This window comes from Micromys minutus, assembly GCF_963924665.1.
Source record: "Micromys minutus genome assembly, chromosome: 23".
In the NCBI taxonomy this organism is placed as follows: Eukaryota; Metazoa; Chordata; class Mammalia; order Rodentia; family Muridae; genus Micromys; species Micromys minutus.
Window position 1 is genome coordinate 49,073,570 of NC_137958.1, and position 17,604 is coordinate 49,091,173.

Here is a 17,604-nt window from a genome sequence, read left to right on the forward strand (position 1 = left end):
AACCTATATTTAAACGCTTTAAATATAGTCTTTTAGAAATCTTGCAAAATATATTCATGAAGAAATTAATATCATTTTTAATTTGGGATTTTTAGTCAGTTCTTTGTTTTTAGTACTTTATAAAACATATATCAGCCATAGGATAGTATTCAAAAAGAAACAAAAATGGTAATTTTGTCTTTTCCTCACAGCTTTATCTGTTCTAAACATGCCACAGTCAAGTGACAAACATCTGAGGAATGTCTTAGGTTGTACTGACTGTGAACTACTCTGTGTCCAAGTACAGTAGGAGAGGTTTCCATGAGCATGACCTTCTAAATATAAGAACTTATCTTTTAAATTTCAAATTGTGATAAAGGGCATTTATTTCCAGTGTCTGATTCTAGATATGGAAAGGAATCCACACTCAGCATTGCTTCCTATATGAAGCTTCAACTTCCCTTGCAAAGTCCTAGGTCTACACAAATATTCTGCAACTTCTGCTTGCATTGGCACTTGCTCCATACCTGACCATGCCTTGCCTTTCTGTCATTTGTCCAGAACCTTCTGAAGCCACTAAGTTTATATGTGACTTTCTAAAAGCTGAACTCCCTATTCTTCTGCATTCTGGTCTACCAAAAATTTACACTATGTCTTCCTTATTTCCCATACCCAGTGACCAATTTCTGTTTGATGTTACTTCTCTGATATTTCTAAAAGCACAGCTGAATCACATATCCCAATAAAATGTATATATATATATATATATATATATATATATATTAAACAAAATATTATGATTTTATTTGTATACACATAACATATGACTACTTTATTCATATATTTATGCATATGAATATTTTATAAATATGTAAATATTGTATCTATACACATATATACTTAAATACATGTGTCCCTATATAAGCAGCTTATTGCTCAGCATTATTCCATCATAAAATGAGTTTTTGTTTATTTGTTGTTTAAATTTCTTTTCATAATATTTATCTTCACTTTATAGCGTAGGCTGGCATAGAGTTTGCAGTGTATCCGAGTTTGGTGTGTTCATGTGATCCTCCTGCCTTCATCTCTGATTTGTCAGATTTAGAACCTCTTGTTCCTCTGCCCAAAATAAAAGAGCTTATGTGAATAAATTATAATAAAGTCAACATAGGGAGAAAAATCAACTACAATCAACACTTAATTTCTTTCCTCTTATGCTTATTTTTATTATTTTACTTTGATGAGTAAAAACACAAACTACATTTTCTATTAAATTTATGTGATTAAGTAGAATGAAATCGATTCATAGAATCTATATTCTCGCCCCAAAATCTTAGATACCCAAGAAATCATCCACAGAACTTATGAAACTCAAAAACAAGGAAGACCTGAATGTGGATGCCTCAGTCCTTCTTAGAAGGGAGAACGAAACAATCAGGAAAGGAAATACAAGGTCAAATAGAGGAACAGGGATTGAAGAAATCTACAGAGACTGCCTCACCCACAGGATCACCCCATATGCAGCCACCAAACCCAAGCACTATTGCTGGTGCCAAGAAGTGTTTACTGGAAGGAACAATCAACACTTCGTAAAGTTGGATCTAATATTTATCAGTTTTTAAACATTCTTCAAATAAAAATAATTTGAGGTTATTTCAGTTAATTTAACAATAATTCCATGGTCATGTAATATGCACTAGCTTGTCACAGACTCTATAAGATGTAGGGAAATATGAACGTCGTTGTCCTAACATCCCATGGGTGTATTGGACCAGAAAGCTACTGTAAGCAGAAACATCGCTCTGAAAAAGGCTTTTGAGAAAATGTTGGCCTGGAGAAGAACCACAATTATCATCTTGGAAGTTATTTTAGACCTAGGTTTTTAGCAAATAATTATTTTAATCTCCTAACATTCAGGGTCTTCAAAAAATGCAAAATATGTTCTATCCAGCAGGTAGCTATGGGTCAAGAACAGTAGAATTTTATTAACCCTCAAGGCCAATTATTTTATAACAGTAACTTCAAGAATATGAATACATTCTCTTTTCTATGCAGTGCACAATAATTGCTTATCCAGCCATTAACAGATGCAAGATTTCATCACAGGAGAAAGGCTTAACATATTTTTTAACACAGTATGTGGAACTGTATAAAGACTGAGCCAAGCTCTCGGGATTCTCTGGAAATGGACAAGGCCCTGCCTGTGAAGGAGGCAGCCTGGAGACATAGTTGGCCGAATTGGGAGACATTCACTTCTCTGCATAAAGCTGTTTACCATGCACAAAGAAAAAGGGCATTGGGTGCCTGTGGCCATAATATCTTGATGTTACAAGCCAAATGCAAGAAATTTTAGATTGCATGGTGGGAATTCTAAAATCATTTTATTTTTTTTTCTTTTTATGAGAACGAAAATAAGTTGTGTTTGCTTTTATTGCTCATTCATAGCCGGATTTCTCTCTTGGCCAGGGCGGCACTAAAATGCCTCAGGAACACAGATCTGAACTATCCTTTTATCTTAATGGAACCTGCTTTTTGAATAAATTAGTATTTCACAAGTAGCATTAATCTTATTTACTTCTCATTCATCGAATTCAGTTTGTCCAATAAAGTAGAGCCCAGTGTGTCTATCTCTAGCACAGCCCTGTTTTTAAAGCAGGTAAAAAAAAATCTGAGACTAAAAGTAAGCTTCAAATCATTTTAATAAGTTTTACTGGTTTTTATTCCAATGAAAGCCAACATAGTTACAACATCATCTGCCCATATTTCAGCTTTAGTTTTCTCATATGGTAAAGAGTCTTCTTTAAATACTTGAGTTGTATTTGAGGTTAGACCCATGGCCTCATACAGTGATTAGACACTTGCATTGTCTCTGACTAAATCCATGGTTGGACCTTAAGCTTAACAGATCACATAAACAAACAGAACATTTATTTCAGAAACATCCCCAGTATCTGAAATGTCCTACTAAAAAATCAGAGATTTTGAAGAAACTTTGGTGAATACAAATTCTTAATTTCATAAGCAATTGAAGCAGAACACATTGAATTAATAGTCACAAATCCAGCTGAGGGTTAGCCTTTTAGCTCCTAATTATGTTGTCTACAACATTATAAAGGTCACTGGGGACTGTTCAAGGTGACACCTTGCCTCTAAACTGAACAACATCCTGTCTGTGGCAATGTTCAGGAGTTTTATTTAACCTTTATGTATGGGGCACTTCTTATAAAGTGTTGCATATAATATCTGTAAGTTCACTTGGAAGCATGGGTTGGTAATCTTAGCCAGACAGGTGGGAGACCCTTAGATGATCTACCCTCCTGTTCTATCCCTCCTTAAAACCTGACAACCTTAAAGAAAAATATCTTGCTCGACTTTGATGCAGTCAACAAGCAAATAACTTCATCTTTTAGCATTTTATTATCTTGCCAGCCAGTGACCTTTATCTACAGCTAGGGAATATATATTTTATTTGTACATCATACTTCTGAGTTCTCACTTATAATTCTCTTGTACACTGTAGATTTCACATAACACTGAAGAGTCCTTTGAGCTTTTAAAAGTACCATAGGATATGGAGTCCACATACATTTTAGTAGTTGTGCCACACAAAATGATTTCTCTTAGCAATTCTTCTACTGTACAGTGTCATTTTATGTTTATAACCTTATTTTAACCTTACTTATTCTATACTTCTTGTTGAAACTGAACTTGCTATACTCTTCCCCATGATTGCAATCAGGATAGAAAAACATTTCTTATCTTTACTACTTGATTGTACCCTGAAAAGTCTAAAAGTACCATCTTCATTTTTCCTTCCCTGGTGAGGGTGTAGAAAGGAAGTTTCTAATTTCCCATCCCATTCTTTTTTTCTTTTTTTTTCCTTTTCTATTTTGACCCCATCATTATTTTAGCTTTGTTTATCATTTTCTGTGTTATTTCATTATTGTTCAAGAAATACGATATTCCCTTGTGATTTAGGCAATTCAATAGGCCCTTGTGACTTAAGGAATTTATAGGTCCTAGTGTATTTTACTGTTTTGTAACAAATGATATTTTAATTATCCCCTTTTTGTACAATAAACTACTAATTCCCCTTACTATTATCAGATTACTGTAGGAATCTGCCTCAAACTGTCTCATTTTCAAAAGAGTGTATTTAGCTTCTAAATTCACAATAAGATTTAAACAGAGTTGATAAGGAATTGTGTTGCAGAGTTAGGTATTTCATCCAAAATTGAAATTAGAAACTCTTCCCTGGGTGGACAAAGGGGCCTCTTAGAAATCTAGAAGCATGTGGCTCTGCCAGACCCTGACAAACACACAGAGGGATGCTCTCAGCCACCCATTGGACTGAGAACAGGGTCCCAATGGAGGAGTTAGAGAAAGGTCTGAAGAAGCCTATGGGGGTTGCAAACCCCTAGGAAGAACAATAATATCAGACTCCCAGAGACACAAGGGATTTAACCACCAACCAAGGAATACAGACGGAAAGACCCAATGGATCCAGCCAAATATGTAGCAGAGGATGGCCTTGTCAGACATCAATGGGAGGAGATGCCCTTGATCCTGTGAAGACTGGATGCTCCAGTGTAGGAAAATGCCAGAGAAGAAAGCAGGAGGCAGGAGGGTGTGGGTGGGTGTGCACCCTCATAAAGGCAGGGGGAGGGGTGAGATGGGGGATTCAGGAGGGGAAACTAGGAAAGGGGATGGCATTTGAAATGTAAATAAAGAAAATATCCAATTAAAAAATATCCAATTAAAAAATCTAAAAGCTCATGAAATGTTAGAGGTCTAAGATTTTCAGAAAGAATAGGACTTATGGGACCCATGGGAAAGCTTACACAGTGAACAGATGCTGGGGGCTGGGACTGCACTGTGGAGGTACCTGCAAGTTAGACATGAAGTTCCAGGGACATAGCTTTTGTGAATCATCACCCCATTTGGTAATCTTTTCATTGACAAAGCTACCCTTGTGCTCTTTTAACTCATCATCTATGTCTTTTTAAGGATCTCTAATAAGTTTGCCACATTTGATTTAAATAGAATTCTTTCTTTGTTCTGTCATCTGTACCCTATCTACAGTGAAAAAGTAAAGAAGAGAAAAGCAAAAGAAAAGAAAGAAAAAAAAAGGTCATCCATTTACTCTACTGAGCAACTTGGAAGAAATTTACCAAATTTCTTTAATTTTTCCTTCTTTAGTTCCATTTGCTTATTTTCCAAGGATACTTATTACTGAGTCTCCTTCTCTTTATTTTTTTTTTTCTGGGAGAGGTTCAAACAAGTAAATGAAACAAGTCAGAGAGACTCTAACAAATAATTACATAACATAAGACAAAACATTTTTTAATTAAAGCCTTACCTAATTTACAAACAACTTTTGCTCTAGTTGACATACATTTTGCTCCCAAAATATCCTCCTGAATTCAAAGTTGAGCATGCCTTGAAAAGTTTACTATGCATGAACCTGTTCTTGTAGTACTAAAGACACTATAAAATTTAGTTTCTAGGTGTCCATTCATTTGTACAGTGTTCTCCCATCAGATTGTCCTCTATTCTAGCAGCTCAGGGTCCCTCAATTTGTTAAAGAAACTATTACTCTATATGCTGTGACTATCTGTGCAAAAGTTCTGATTGGATCACTTCTCTTCCCTGGAGCATCATGAAATACTTGTGGGGGAGACATTTGATGGGTTACATTCCTCAGGGATAAATATAGGAGGTTATTCAGAGACTTCCAGACCCCCAGAAGGCAGAAAGTAATACAAAGAATACATATAGAAAAAATTCCACTGAATAATGGCATATATAATGCCTGCATAATTTTATCTGGGCTCCATATAGTCCTCTTGTTTCTGAGCTGTCCCCTACCCTTCTCTTCTGAGAAGTTGCCCCTCCCCTTCTCTTCTAAGAAGTTGCCCCTCCCCCGTATCTTCTTAGTCAATGCTCATTGGTTATTTCTCATTGCCAGTCTTATTGTAGGTTAGATTCCATTTATGCTTGTAGGAAGGAAAGTGCTATATGTAATATATTATTATTATATATGTACATTTAGGAAGCCTTTAGTGAACAAGATGTGTCTGGCAAGAATGTAGTTTAGGATTTAATCAGCATTTACTCAATATGCCAACATACGGTTTTATCAGTGATTTTTAGCTCATCAAAAGAAGAAAGACCAGAAGGTTGATGCCTCAGTCCTTCTTAGAAGGGAGAACAAAACACTCACAGGACAAAAATAAAGGGACAAACAGAGGAACAGGGATTAGAGAAGAGATCATCCACAGATTGCCTCACCTGGGCATCTACCCCATACGCAGCCACTAAATCAACACACTATTGCTGATGCTAAGTAGTGTTTCCTGGCAGAAACTCGATATGAATGTCTCCTCAGAGGCTCAGCTAGAGCCATACTGATACAGAGGATGCTTGCAGATAACCATCAGACTGAACACAGGGACACCAATGAAGAAGCTAGAGAAAAGACTGAAAGAGCTGAAAGGTTTTGCAACCCCATGGGAAGAACAAAATTAATAACTAACCAAACCCACCACAGCTCCCAGGGACTAAAACACCAACCACTGAGTTTGCATGGAGAGACCCATAGCTCCAGGTACATATGCATCAGTGGGTAGACATTCTCTAGCATCAGTGAGAGGAGAGGCCTTTGTTTCAGTCAAGGCTCATTTTCCCAGTGTAGGGGAATGACAAGGCACTGAGATGAGAGAGGGTGATTGGGAGAGGGAGCACCTTCATGAGAGCAATGGGGGGGAGGGGGATGGGATTGGGGGAAGGGTTTTGCATCTGAAATGTAAATACAGAGAATATCCAATAATTTTTTTTAAAAAAAGAGTTATATAAGAAATAATACTAAAGTCACTTTTTAAAACTAATAAATTGATAGCCAGTAAATAGAATGCAGGTGTTAGATTAATCATTTTATTGGAAGAAAAAGAAGCCAAATAAAGAATTTTCATGGTCATGTACAAAGGCCATAACCAGAGTGGCATTAAAAGATATGAGACTACGTACACAAAGTCTCTTGCTACTGACTGGCATTCATGCTCATAGAAAAGAAAGGGCTATATACAATTATCACATGTTGGCAGTCTTTGGAAGAGGGACAGGTAGATAGTAATTTAAGACTGTATTTTCAGGAGCACACTACATTTTACACAAACACACACACACACACACACACACACACGCACGCACACACACATCAGACAAAAGGAAAAGCATGACTACCAAGAATCAAAGCAGCTGAGTCTCCCTTCCAACATGCCCAGACCCATTCAGTCCATCACTGTTGCAAGTCTACATTAATCTGCACCATTGCATCAGCTTTTGACTGTATTAAACTAATGAATTTAATGATTTTGCTTAAACCGGCTGACATTTATCTAGAACAAGCCCTTGAGGCAGACTTATATTTGCAATTAAAATACCTGTTATTGGGGCTACAAAACAGGCTGTAATAAACTGATTTAATGGGGTTCAATATCACTAGAAGTTTTCTTAAGTTTCTGCTTATGAAACAGATTTTGAATGATTGAGGCCATGTTATTTTTTATATAAAATATACTTTGATCTTAATGAATAGATACAAGTTACCATGGCACATCAACTTTATTATATAACCAATCATTTTCAGAATATCAAGGCATATGGCAAAAATTACAGTCTCCACATACTCTTTCTATCTAGTTTCATGTTGAAGGACCCATCATAAGTTCTTGTGAGTAAGTTATATTAATAAAACAATATCACCATCCTGTTTGCTCATCCCTCAATATGTGTGTACAGCTTACTACATTATCTCAATAACTCCAGGAACTAGGTATAATTGCCTCCATGCAGATTGTAGATGAGATTGTAAAAGAGGTAAAAATTATACACTCAAGTATCTTTGATTCTCTGAACTTCTGTTTTGTACAGTGATATGACAATGGATTTAATGCCATGGACACTTGAATTCCACAGAACGACAGGCTCAGCATTTAGAAGGCTTCAGAAGTGACTTCTCTGGAGAAGATTCCACTAAACAATTAAGTCAGGCTCAGGAACACCATTTTATTTCCTCTGCAGTCAGTCACAGTGAATCCTATGCTGTGAATAATCCTGATTGAGTCATTATTGAGATGCCACCATCTGCTACTATTTTCAGTCATTTCATATCCTATGCATATAAATTATATTTATTTTCACTTAGATAAAATGATAAGAACAAAGCAGACAAAGCATGTGTCATTCTAACAGTCATTTAAAAAAATGGCTCTGGTTGGAAGCATAAACTAGTGAGCCCTGGTTTATTTTCAGCCCTTCCAATAACTTCATTGCTGTTTCTCCCTGTGGACTCAAAGCAGCATATGGTTGTTTCTTCTGCAGTTCAGACTCTCCTGTTTAGCCTAAACCTCTAGGTTACAATCTGTTTTGTAATCTCTGTAAGGATCGCTTGTCTCTTGAGACATGCATCCTTATCAAAATAGAGACCTAATTGTGCAACTTCTCTCCCGGTAGACAAATACACATTTCATGTGCAGACCGAGATTACTGGGTAGAAAGCCTACATCAAAATAAGCAACTTACTGTGACAGCTTAATTAAAAACATGGATTCATTCCGTTCAAAGGAAGGAGAAACAGTGATTTTTCTCCTCAACAATAAGAATGATGCTTTTGAGGACCCAGCATATGTTGCACATTCCCGAAGGTAAAGAAGAATGCTTCACTCAGTTCAGAGATCCATTCTCTTCACTGCATGTATTCAGGAAAGGTTTCTGTACACAAAAATGCCCACTAATCTACTGTGTGTGCAGAAAACCTCCCTGCAGTTGAGTTCTGCCAGAGATAAACAGAACAAAACTGGTTCTTTGAAAATGAATAAACATAGTCCAATAAGTGGCTGATAAATGCTTATCACTGAGAGTGTGGGACCAGCTGTAAATCTGGTTAATAGAATAAGAAATGGCAGATGTAGAAAGTAAATTCTCTTCACAGAGCTCTCCAACAGTGATTCCACAGTGGTCAGGGCAGGTAGGTCCCTCTATGAGAGACTGCCATTCCAAACAATGTGCTGATGCCTTATCAGGACACCTGTGATTTTTACTAGCTTTCCTGGTTCCAGTCTATTTCTCCCCTCCTCAGATGGGAGTGCCTTAAAAGCACAGACCCCATATCCACTTCTAAAACCAACCCTGACATCCTCTAAGCAGCACAATAAGCCCACCAAGGCCATTCAATAGCAGTTTTTATGCCTCCCACTGACCTGAAACATTGTACCCTTTGTTCACATAATAGTAACCATAAAAAGACAAAACACAATAACAAAATAATAATTCTGCTCTGAAAATCCCAAATATGCTAAAAGTGTTCATTTAAATGTTTCCATAACAAAAGAATTAGTAGGCCAAGAACTTGATGACTTTGTTCCTTAGCCTACAATAATCACTCCATGTTTTAAGCCTGTGCCAGCGATTGCATTGTACCCAATATACATCCATGTATGTATGTATGTATGCATGCGTGTATGTATTGTTTATTATGTATGAATGACATTAAAATGAAATTTTAAATTCTGTTATGAAAAGAAAACATTTCATACTTTTAAAATAAGATCTTATAAACCACTCAGCCATGTAATTGTCCAGGTGACAATATCTATCAAAATAGATATTACAGTAAAAATTAAACAAAAATTAGGCAATTATCTTATGTGATATGTACATTGTAAGTGCAGAGAAAATTTTCCAACTGGGGGAGAGTAGGAACTGATTATGTCAATGTAGGATTCTCTGTAAAAGTTCCACATGTTGTCCTTGTTTTCTCTCCTCCTTCCCTCTCGTCCGGTTCCGAACACAGAGAAGACTTAAAGGCCTCTTCTGAAAGAACTTTGGTTGTCTACTCACAAAACTCTCAGGACCACAAGGTTAAACCGAATCCCGAGACAGGGAGTGATATATGAGGCTGGGCTTATGGCTGTGTACACAGGAGGACTAAGTGATTCCTTACTTTACTTCGTTTAATTTTTATTACAACCATGTAAGGTGGTTGCTACTATTACTATTACTTACACTTTGGAGTTTCCTAAAGTAGGGCAAAATAAGGCTACACTTTATGCAAATATCTAGAGCAGAACACCTACAGATCAACAGCTTCCAAAGTACTCTACTCCTCCTTCAAACTGTTCCAATTGCCCAGAAGAGTTATGTGATTTGTCGTGAGAGTTGGAGAATCCAGTCCCTGCTGTAGATCTGCCCTCCACAGCCTCATTCACTGTCTTTCGTGAGAGTGGCAGTGCCATTTTTCAATAAGTCTAGCACTATTATATAGTATATGCAGTCACCAGCCTGCACGAAAAGTTATACAAACTATTGCGATATATTTATGATAAATAACAAAGCTGAACATAAAAATGCATGCATCGTTCAATGTACATAAAAGAAAAGCTTAATATTCAACATTGAGTTTTAGAATACACAGATTATACATACAAAGAAGAGATATATGTGCTCATTTTTGTAACCATTACTTAGGACTCTTAGTACATTATAGTAACCTAAACATAGTACACACCAATTTCAAGCAATTCAGTTTAATATGTAAATTCTTAACCAAAACAACATGATAAGCATTTTGATGTTGACAAAGGTCAGACATAAGTAGCTTTCCTACATAATCCATTTTCAACTTTTCCTTGGTCATATCAAATTTACTTCTCAGAAATATACTTCCAAAAGATGCCTGTCAAGAAGATATCGATTTTCAGATTATAAATAATCTGTGGCATTTTTTTCAAAGTTCAGTTTTGATAAATCAATTTGGGTTTCAGGACAGTAGAAGAGGTTCACAAAAAAAAAAAAAAAAACCTGAAGTCCTGACTGGAGATTCAGCCTTGCATTTTGCAGTGGCTGGAAGCAAAGCTGCCTCTGCACGGCTGAGTGAGAACTGCTCTCTCAGCCATCAGACATCTGCTTCCGAAAAACAAACCACAGTTCTGTAATTTATTATCATCCCTTCTTTGCTTTGAACTTGGGTGGCAGATACTACAAAACTATGTCACTTCAAGAGACATATTTGAACATACAGGAGGAGAAAAAATATATTAGAATATCATCTGATGCTTCTGAAGAGTGTCAAATGCTCTTTTTTAATATGGCTTCGAGAAGACGACATTCATTACAAGAGTAAATTAATTGCACATTGCAAGCATGTAACAGCGAAATGCAACATGTTTCATGTGAACATGAAACAGAATCAGTTTCTAGATCAGAAGAAATATTTTAGAGGCATTTTATAGATATAGTACTATCTATAAAATATAGTACAGAGATAGAACTCCCTATTTTAGTCATTCCTCAGGCTCTGTGTTGGGACTAAATATTCTTAAGCCCTTGTAGAATGGTACTATATAAGAAATTTCCAATACACACTTGAGGAAATGTGGAGACAAAGTGTGGAGCAGAGATTGAAAGAAAGGTCATCCAGAGACTGCCCCACCTGGGGATCTAGCCCCAATATAGAAACCAAACCCAGTCACTACTGTGGATGCCAAGAGGTGCCTGATATAGCTGTCTCCTGACAGTCTCTGCCAGAGCTTGACCAATATAGAGGCAGATGCTCATAGCCAACTATTGGACTGAGAATGGGGTCCCCAATGGAGGAGTTAAATAAAGATCTGAAGGATCTAAAGGGGTTTGCAACCCATAGGAAGAACAACATTTTCAACCAACCATAACCCCCAGAGCTCCCAGGGACTAAACCACCAACCAAAGAGCACACATGGAGCAACCCATGTCTCCAGCCACCTGTGTATCAGAGGATGGCCTTATTGGGCATCAGTAGGAGGAGAGGCCCTTGGTCTTGTGAAGGCTGGATGCTCCAGTGTAGAGGAATGCCAGGGCGGGAGATGGGAGGGAGTGGATGGGTGGGCTGGGGAGTACCCTCATGGAGGCAGGAGAATGGGGGATGGGATAAGGTGGTTCCATTGGGCAAACCAGGAAAGGAGATAACATTTGAAATGTAAATAAAAAATCCAATAAAAGAAAAGGAATGATAAAAAAGAAAGCTCCAATTCTCCACTGAGTCAACAGGACATCGTACTTTACACCTAAGTCAGTGTTGGTTAATAGAGCTGGAACTGTTAAAATGTGCAATAAGTCTTTTGGGGTGGAATGAAGGATGCTTCGAGCTGACTTACCTCTAACTCTGTCCCTAGTACAGTGGGCTTTCCTATAGACTTCTCTTCACCCTCAAACTCAGGATTGTTTCATTGGTCACAAAAGCCCCTTATGTTTTTGTCAAGTGACAAAACTTGACAAATTTTTTTGATCAGGGTGTATCTTGCTTCAAACTCTCAGGGCATCCCTTGCTTAATAGGTAGATTTTCCTGGACTTACACAAATGAAAGCTTGTTTGGTTCTGTCAGAGTCCCCTATGAGTAAAATTGAGACAAGCTAAGTGGCAAAACCTAGACAAATAAATGCCAGCTGCCATAGGCACTAGGAACCCACTTCAGCCTGGACTCTGAGTGTCAGTGCTTTAAAAGGAAATATTCCTCCAACAGAGAGTTCAACCATATAGGAGACCAACAGTCTCAATTAACCTAGTCCCCGAAGAACTCTGAGACACTGGATTACCAACCAGGCAGCATACACCAGCTGATATGAGGCCCCTAACACACACACACACACACACACACACACAAACATACATATACACACACACATATACAGCAGAGGTCTGGGTTCAGTCAGAGAAATACACCTTACTCTCAAAGAACTGGAGGCCCCAGGAAGTTTGGAGGTCTGGTGGGGTGGGTGGGGTGGAGATATTTGAGTAAAACCAGGGGAGTGGGAGTGGGAAGGAGGTACGGTATGGAATGTGGAACAGTCAGAGGGTGGACTGGGAAGGATAAAAAAAATCTGGAGTATAAAAATAAATAAGTAAGTAAATAAATAATAAATAAATAAATAAATAATAAATAAATAAATACATAAAAGAAATATTCCCCTTTAAGAACTAGCTACAATAATACATGTTGATAGTGATACTTACTTTTAGATGAAGTTGATTGGTCCAGTGCCCAATGATCTTGTATTCTGTGCTTTTGTTGTTTATCTGATACTGGAAGATATCATAGCGTCCAGGAGCATCTCCATTTTCATTAAAAGTGACAGGTGTACCAGCGCTGCCTATAAATAGTAAGAAAACACTGTTACTATATATAACAGCCCATTGGCTTAATTTCCTCTACAGAAGATGGAGTCAGAAGATAAAAATACTTCGTGTGTGTGTGTGTGTGTGTGTGTGTGTGTGTGTGTGCCTGTGTGTGTGTCTGTGTGCTAAGTGATGTGGAGATTTTAGTCCATTCAATATCATTCTTGATAGTCTAATAGAAAAGCAACCAAGTTTCACAGGTAGAAATATGGAGTTTATCGTATACATTAGAAAGTAAATGATGAATACCTATGCTAAATAATATACATACCAGCTCAATGAATAAACGTTAACAGTCTGAATATTCAACACTAGCTGCATAGAATGTGACATAATGGAGAAAATGTACATGTGTAGAAATGGGACGCCTATTGCATAATAGGTACTACAAGCCTCAAAACAAAATCGACAGAACATCCCACCAAGAAGCCTTAAACGTTTAACTTCATGAAAAATTCAGCCCCAGTATGAAGCAGGTGCACTCTTCAGCCCCATTGCTTCTTCATAGATCCCCGTTTTCTGCTCTTGAAAACCTCTGCTGGGCAAGGTAGGATGAACAGTGAACAAGCCCAGCTCCACTCAGACCATCAAAGTCCCGTAATTCACTGTGACAAGTGTAATGGTGGCGGAACAGCAGAATGTGAGAAACTTTGTCTCCTCTAAGCTCCATTTCTCTTGAAAGCTTTCATCTTTTCTCCCGATAGCATCTGTCCACTTTTGCTTTCCCTTTTATTAACTTTTCTATAATCACAGGTATGGGAGTCAAATGCAGTGAGAACGACAATGTTCTTCCATTTCGGCACACTGAGCTCTCTACACAGACTCTCTTTTGCTCTAACAGCCTGTGGACCTCCCTTCATCTTCATGAATTATTTTTCTCAAATGGAAACATTGAGTTGACAGCCATCCCTTTACCCGGTGCCTATCTTCTCCCCGCAGGCCTCTATTCTCAAAGGATATTGGATTTAATTTCTTTTCTGAAATTCAGTTTTCCCTTCTTGTCCCTTTCTACATTATGCTCTCCAAGTCATATACAGTGAACTCTTAAATAGGTAAATGTTATGTGTTTTCATCCTAAAATGTAAATCATCAACTGACAGGATTATATAAATATAATAACTTGCCTAGAAATAGAATGAGAGTTGTAGAGTTGTAAGTGGAGTGTGTTCTTAGGATTTAACAGATATATATTCATCATAATTGACTTTATTCTGAAAGGATGAACATGATATGAAGTCTCCAAGAGACCACAGATCTCTTATACTATCCAGAAGTCCTGTTCCTACAGGAGATGACACAGCCATGAAGGAATAACCACTGGAACAAGAAACAGGAAGCTACATGCTTGTGTTGACTTCTGCACTCATTTGTATAACTTTGTTCATGCACAGGGGAGACTGACCCATGAACCTGAATGAATAGTTCATGTGTTTTGTTACAAATTATTATGTTTAAGAATTTATGCAGGAAATGATTTTACGTCAATAAGGGCAGAAACTGGGTGAAAAAATTACTTTATCTCATCAGACAGTGTTATCATACTATTCTTTAGATGCTCAAGATGAAACCTACTTTCTACTACTGAACAAAACATTTCTCCACTCTAGTGATGTCAGACTGGTTAACATCGTTAGTATTTCCTGTGAATTTCTATTAAGTAGGAGTAAAGGTATTTTTTTTTCTCATAGAGATTTTATGAAACTTACTCAGTTCTTGTGAGGTGCTTAGACCAATGCATGAGATAATTAAATACCCTGATTCATGCTGTAATCATTTATAGTAAATATCAATGTATACTGGCAGAAAGAATGTGTGTAATGTTTTTTTTGTATGTGATTCTAAAGCAGTTACTAGGATTCAAGTAACAGGTTTCTGCTTGTAAAAGCATATGTTATAAACATCATAATACCACCAGTTTCTGATATTTATACATAGTTATTTTTATAAAAAAGACTATATTTAAAGTTCACAATCTAACATTCCCACTGCTGTCATGTTGTTGACCAAGTGACTTCTTTTCAATCTTTTATGCCACAGTTCTCAAGATGAAAGCCTTCACTTCTGCAATGTAAAGGAGAGGACATATATTGTGCTATTAATACTGGGAGATTAATATACTGGGTTCTTTATAAATTTATGGTCAGCTGCTTCTGCATATCTGCAAAGCTCTTGATAATCAAGTGCATGATAGAGTCACTGTCCCAAAAATAATAACTTCTAATTTAGAAACTTCAGTATTATTTTGATATCAGCTTATACCAGATTTGACAATGAATGAAAGACGAGTATTTGAAAGTGGTCAAGAATATTGATTCTGAAGTCAGCTTGAGTCCAAACTCCCAATTCTATCAGTTGGTGGATGTTACTGTTTGCAGTACATTCCCAATTTTACTGTATCTCACTTTTCTTATCTATAACCTAAGCTAATAGTAATCCTACACAAATGTTACAAGACTAAATGGACCAATCAGTGTAAATACAAAATCCATATCACACAAATATAAATTACTATCACTCTTTTCTTATGGAAGTCTGCACTCAAAATGGTTTTCATAGTATTTATTTTACTAATCCCTACGAAATTCAATAGAATGGCAAATAAAATGAGACTCCTGTTCCCTCAATGCCCCACATTTTTATTCACTGTTTTCTCTTTCACACACAAGCCTGTCTTCCTTCTCCCAACTCCGATTTATGATTTGTGGCTCAAGTCATACACTCTGCATATTATACTATTCACTCTACTTGTGACCTTAAATTAGTTTGAGACTATTTATTGAGAGCCCACCAACCAAGTGTTCAACACACATATCCTATTTTTCTCCCAACAGTCTCCTTAATGTAAAATTGTTTTGGTAAGCACTATATTAAAGGGAGGGGCAAGTTTCGATAGAGCACATTTCTGGGAGTCAGGCATGTAAAGATTCACCCTAAACTCTGAGGAAAATGGTCATATGACATTGAGCAAAGGTAACTAGCCATGTGGCATGACTTAGACTACTACTTACATGAGATAACTGAGTTACATAATAGCAGAAATGAGTCAAAGCTATGGGTCTAGGCATTTATTCACAGATAATTCAGTATCAGAGTCATTATATTGAGAAACATGGGTGCTGGTGGAAAAACCCACTATTAAATTGAATCCTGTTTTCCTAATCTGCTTTCTGGTCATAGTGAAATATGCATTTGAATTACTTCCACCTTTTCATATAAACAATTTGCACCACTGGAAGCTGTCTCAGTCCAAACATGTTCCTGAGTCCTCTGGACTAAGAAACAAAGAATGTTCTTGAGTAGCCAGGGAGGATTCATAAGAGGATCATTCTTTCCAACAGGTTTGTCATTTGTTTACAAACAAACTGGCCACCCCCTGAAAAACAAAACTCAGTTGCATCTTGGCTAGGAAAACCGAAAATACTTTCATTGTATTATGTTCTAATGAGGACAATGGTAAAATGTATAGCAAATATATTTGAATTGAGGCTATTTAGATATTTTATTTATATAATATAAATTATACTCCATCAAATTTTCTCATTTTATTTCATTTCATCTGGCACTCTAGGTATTTCATACATTTTGTAATATTTTTTAAATGCATCCCATCCATGTGGACTTATGAAAAAAGGAGAACAAATACATATATTTGTGGGGTGACATTTTTAGTAGTCAGGAACTGCCCTCAGGGTCTCCAAGTCTCCTTGACTGTTCAATAGGAAACGTGTAGAAAATTGTGTTTTTATTACTCGGCATATTATGAACTTCTAATGTGGTTCTGTAGGGAAATTTGTATATCAAAATGTTGATTCCTTTGAGTGTTACATGGAGAAAGATGGATTTGGAGACTGAAGTTTGATTTCTACATCTTTAAATTAGCTGTGTGCATCTGAGTAAGTGACCCAATTTACATTTCTTATCTCAAAGATTATGAAAAGAATATCAGCTGCTCCAAACTACCCAAGGGGTGTATGACATAACATGTAAGAAAGCACTTAGTATGTGACAGACAAACAACAGAACAGTGTGAGTGAAACTGTTTTCAGTTGAGCTCATGTCTTGTGTACACTTCTGCTTAGTTGGCTCATGCTATATTGTTTCCTCATTTGAAAAAATAAGAGAATGTGGGGATAATGTAAGAAACATAAATCTACCTTTAATTACCATTCAAGCTTGTTCTTTTTTTTAAATCTTTACTTTTTTTTTCTTTCCCATTTAGTGGCAAACATTATTAGTTAGTAATCTCATTATCCAAGTGGAAGAAACTAAGAATGAAATCAGTTAACTTATTAGTTTTTATATCCTTAAAGATTATTTAAATAATCAACACAAATCCAATATAAAATAATAATACTCAACAAAATCATGGTTATTTATGCTTTCCTTCCCTTAATCCAATTTATGAGTATGCCTTA

General features: G+C 36.7%; 1 protein-coding gene across 1 annotated transcript in view; it reads right to left on the bottom strand.

Annotated features, from left to right (window-relative positions):
• Positions 1-17,604, bottom strand: part of GRM8 (glutamate metabotropic receptor 8) — a gene marked incomplete at its 5' end in the record, with an annotated part of 794,384 nt that overhangs the window by 133,260 nt on the left and 643,520 nt on the right. Inside the window, one exon of the mRNA XM_080936530.1 lies at positions 13,028-13,164. Coding sequence (XP_080792656.1) covers positions 13,028-13,164 — 137 coding nt within the window. The remainder of the gene's footprint in view (positions 1-13,027; positions 13,165-17,604) is intronic.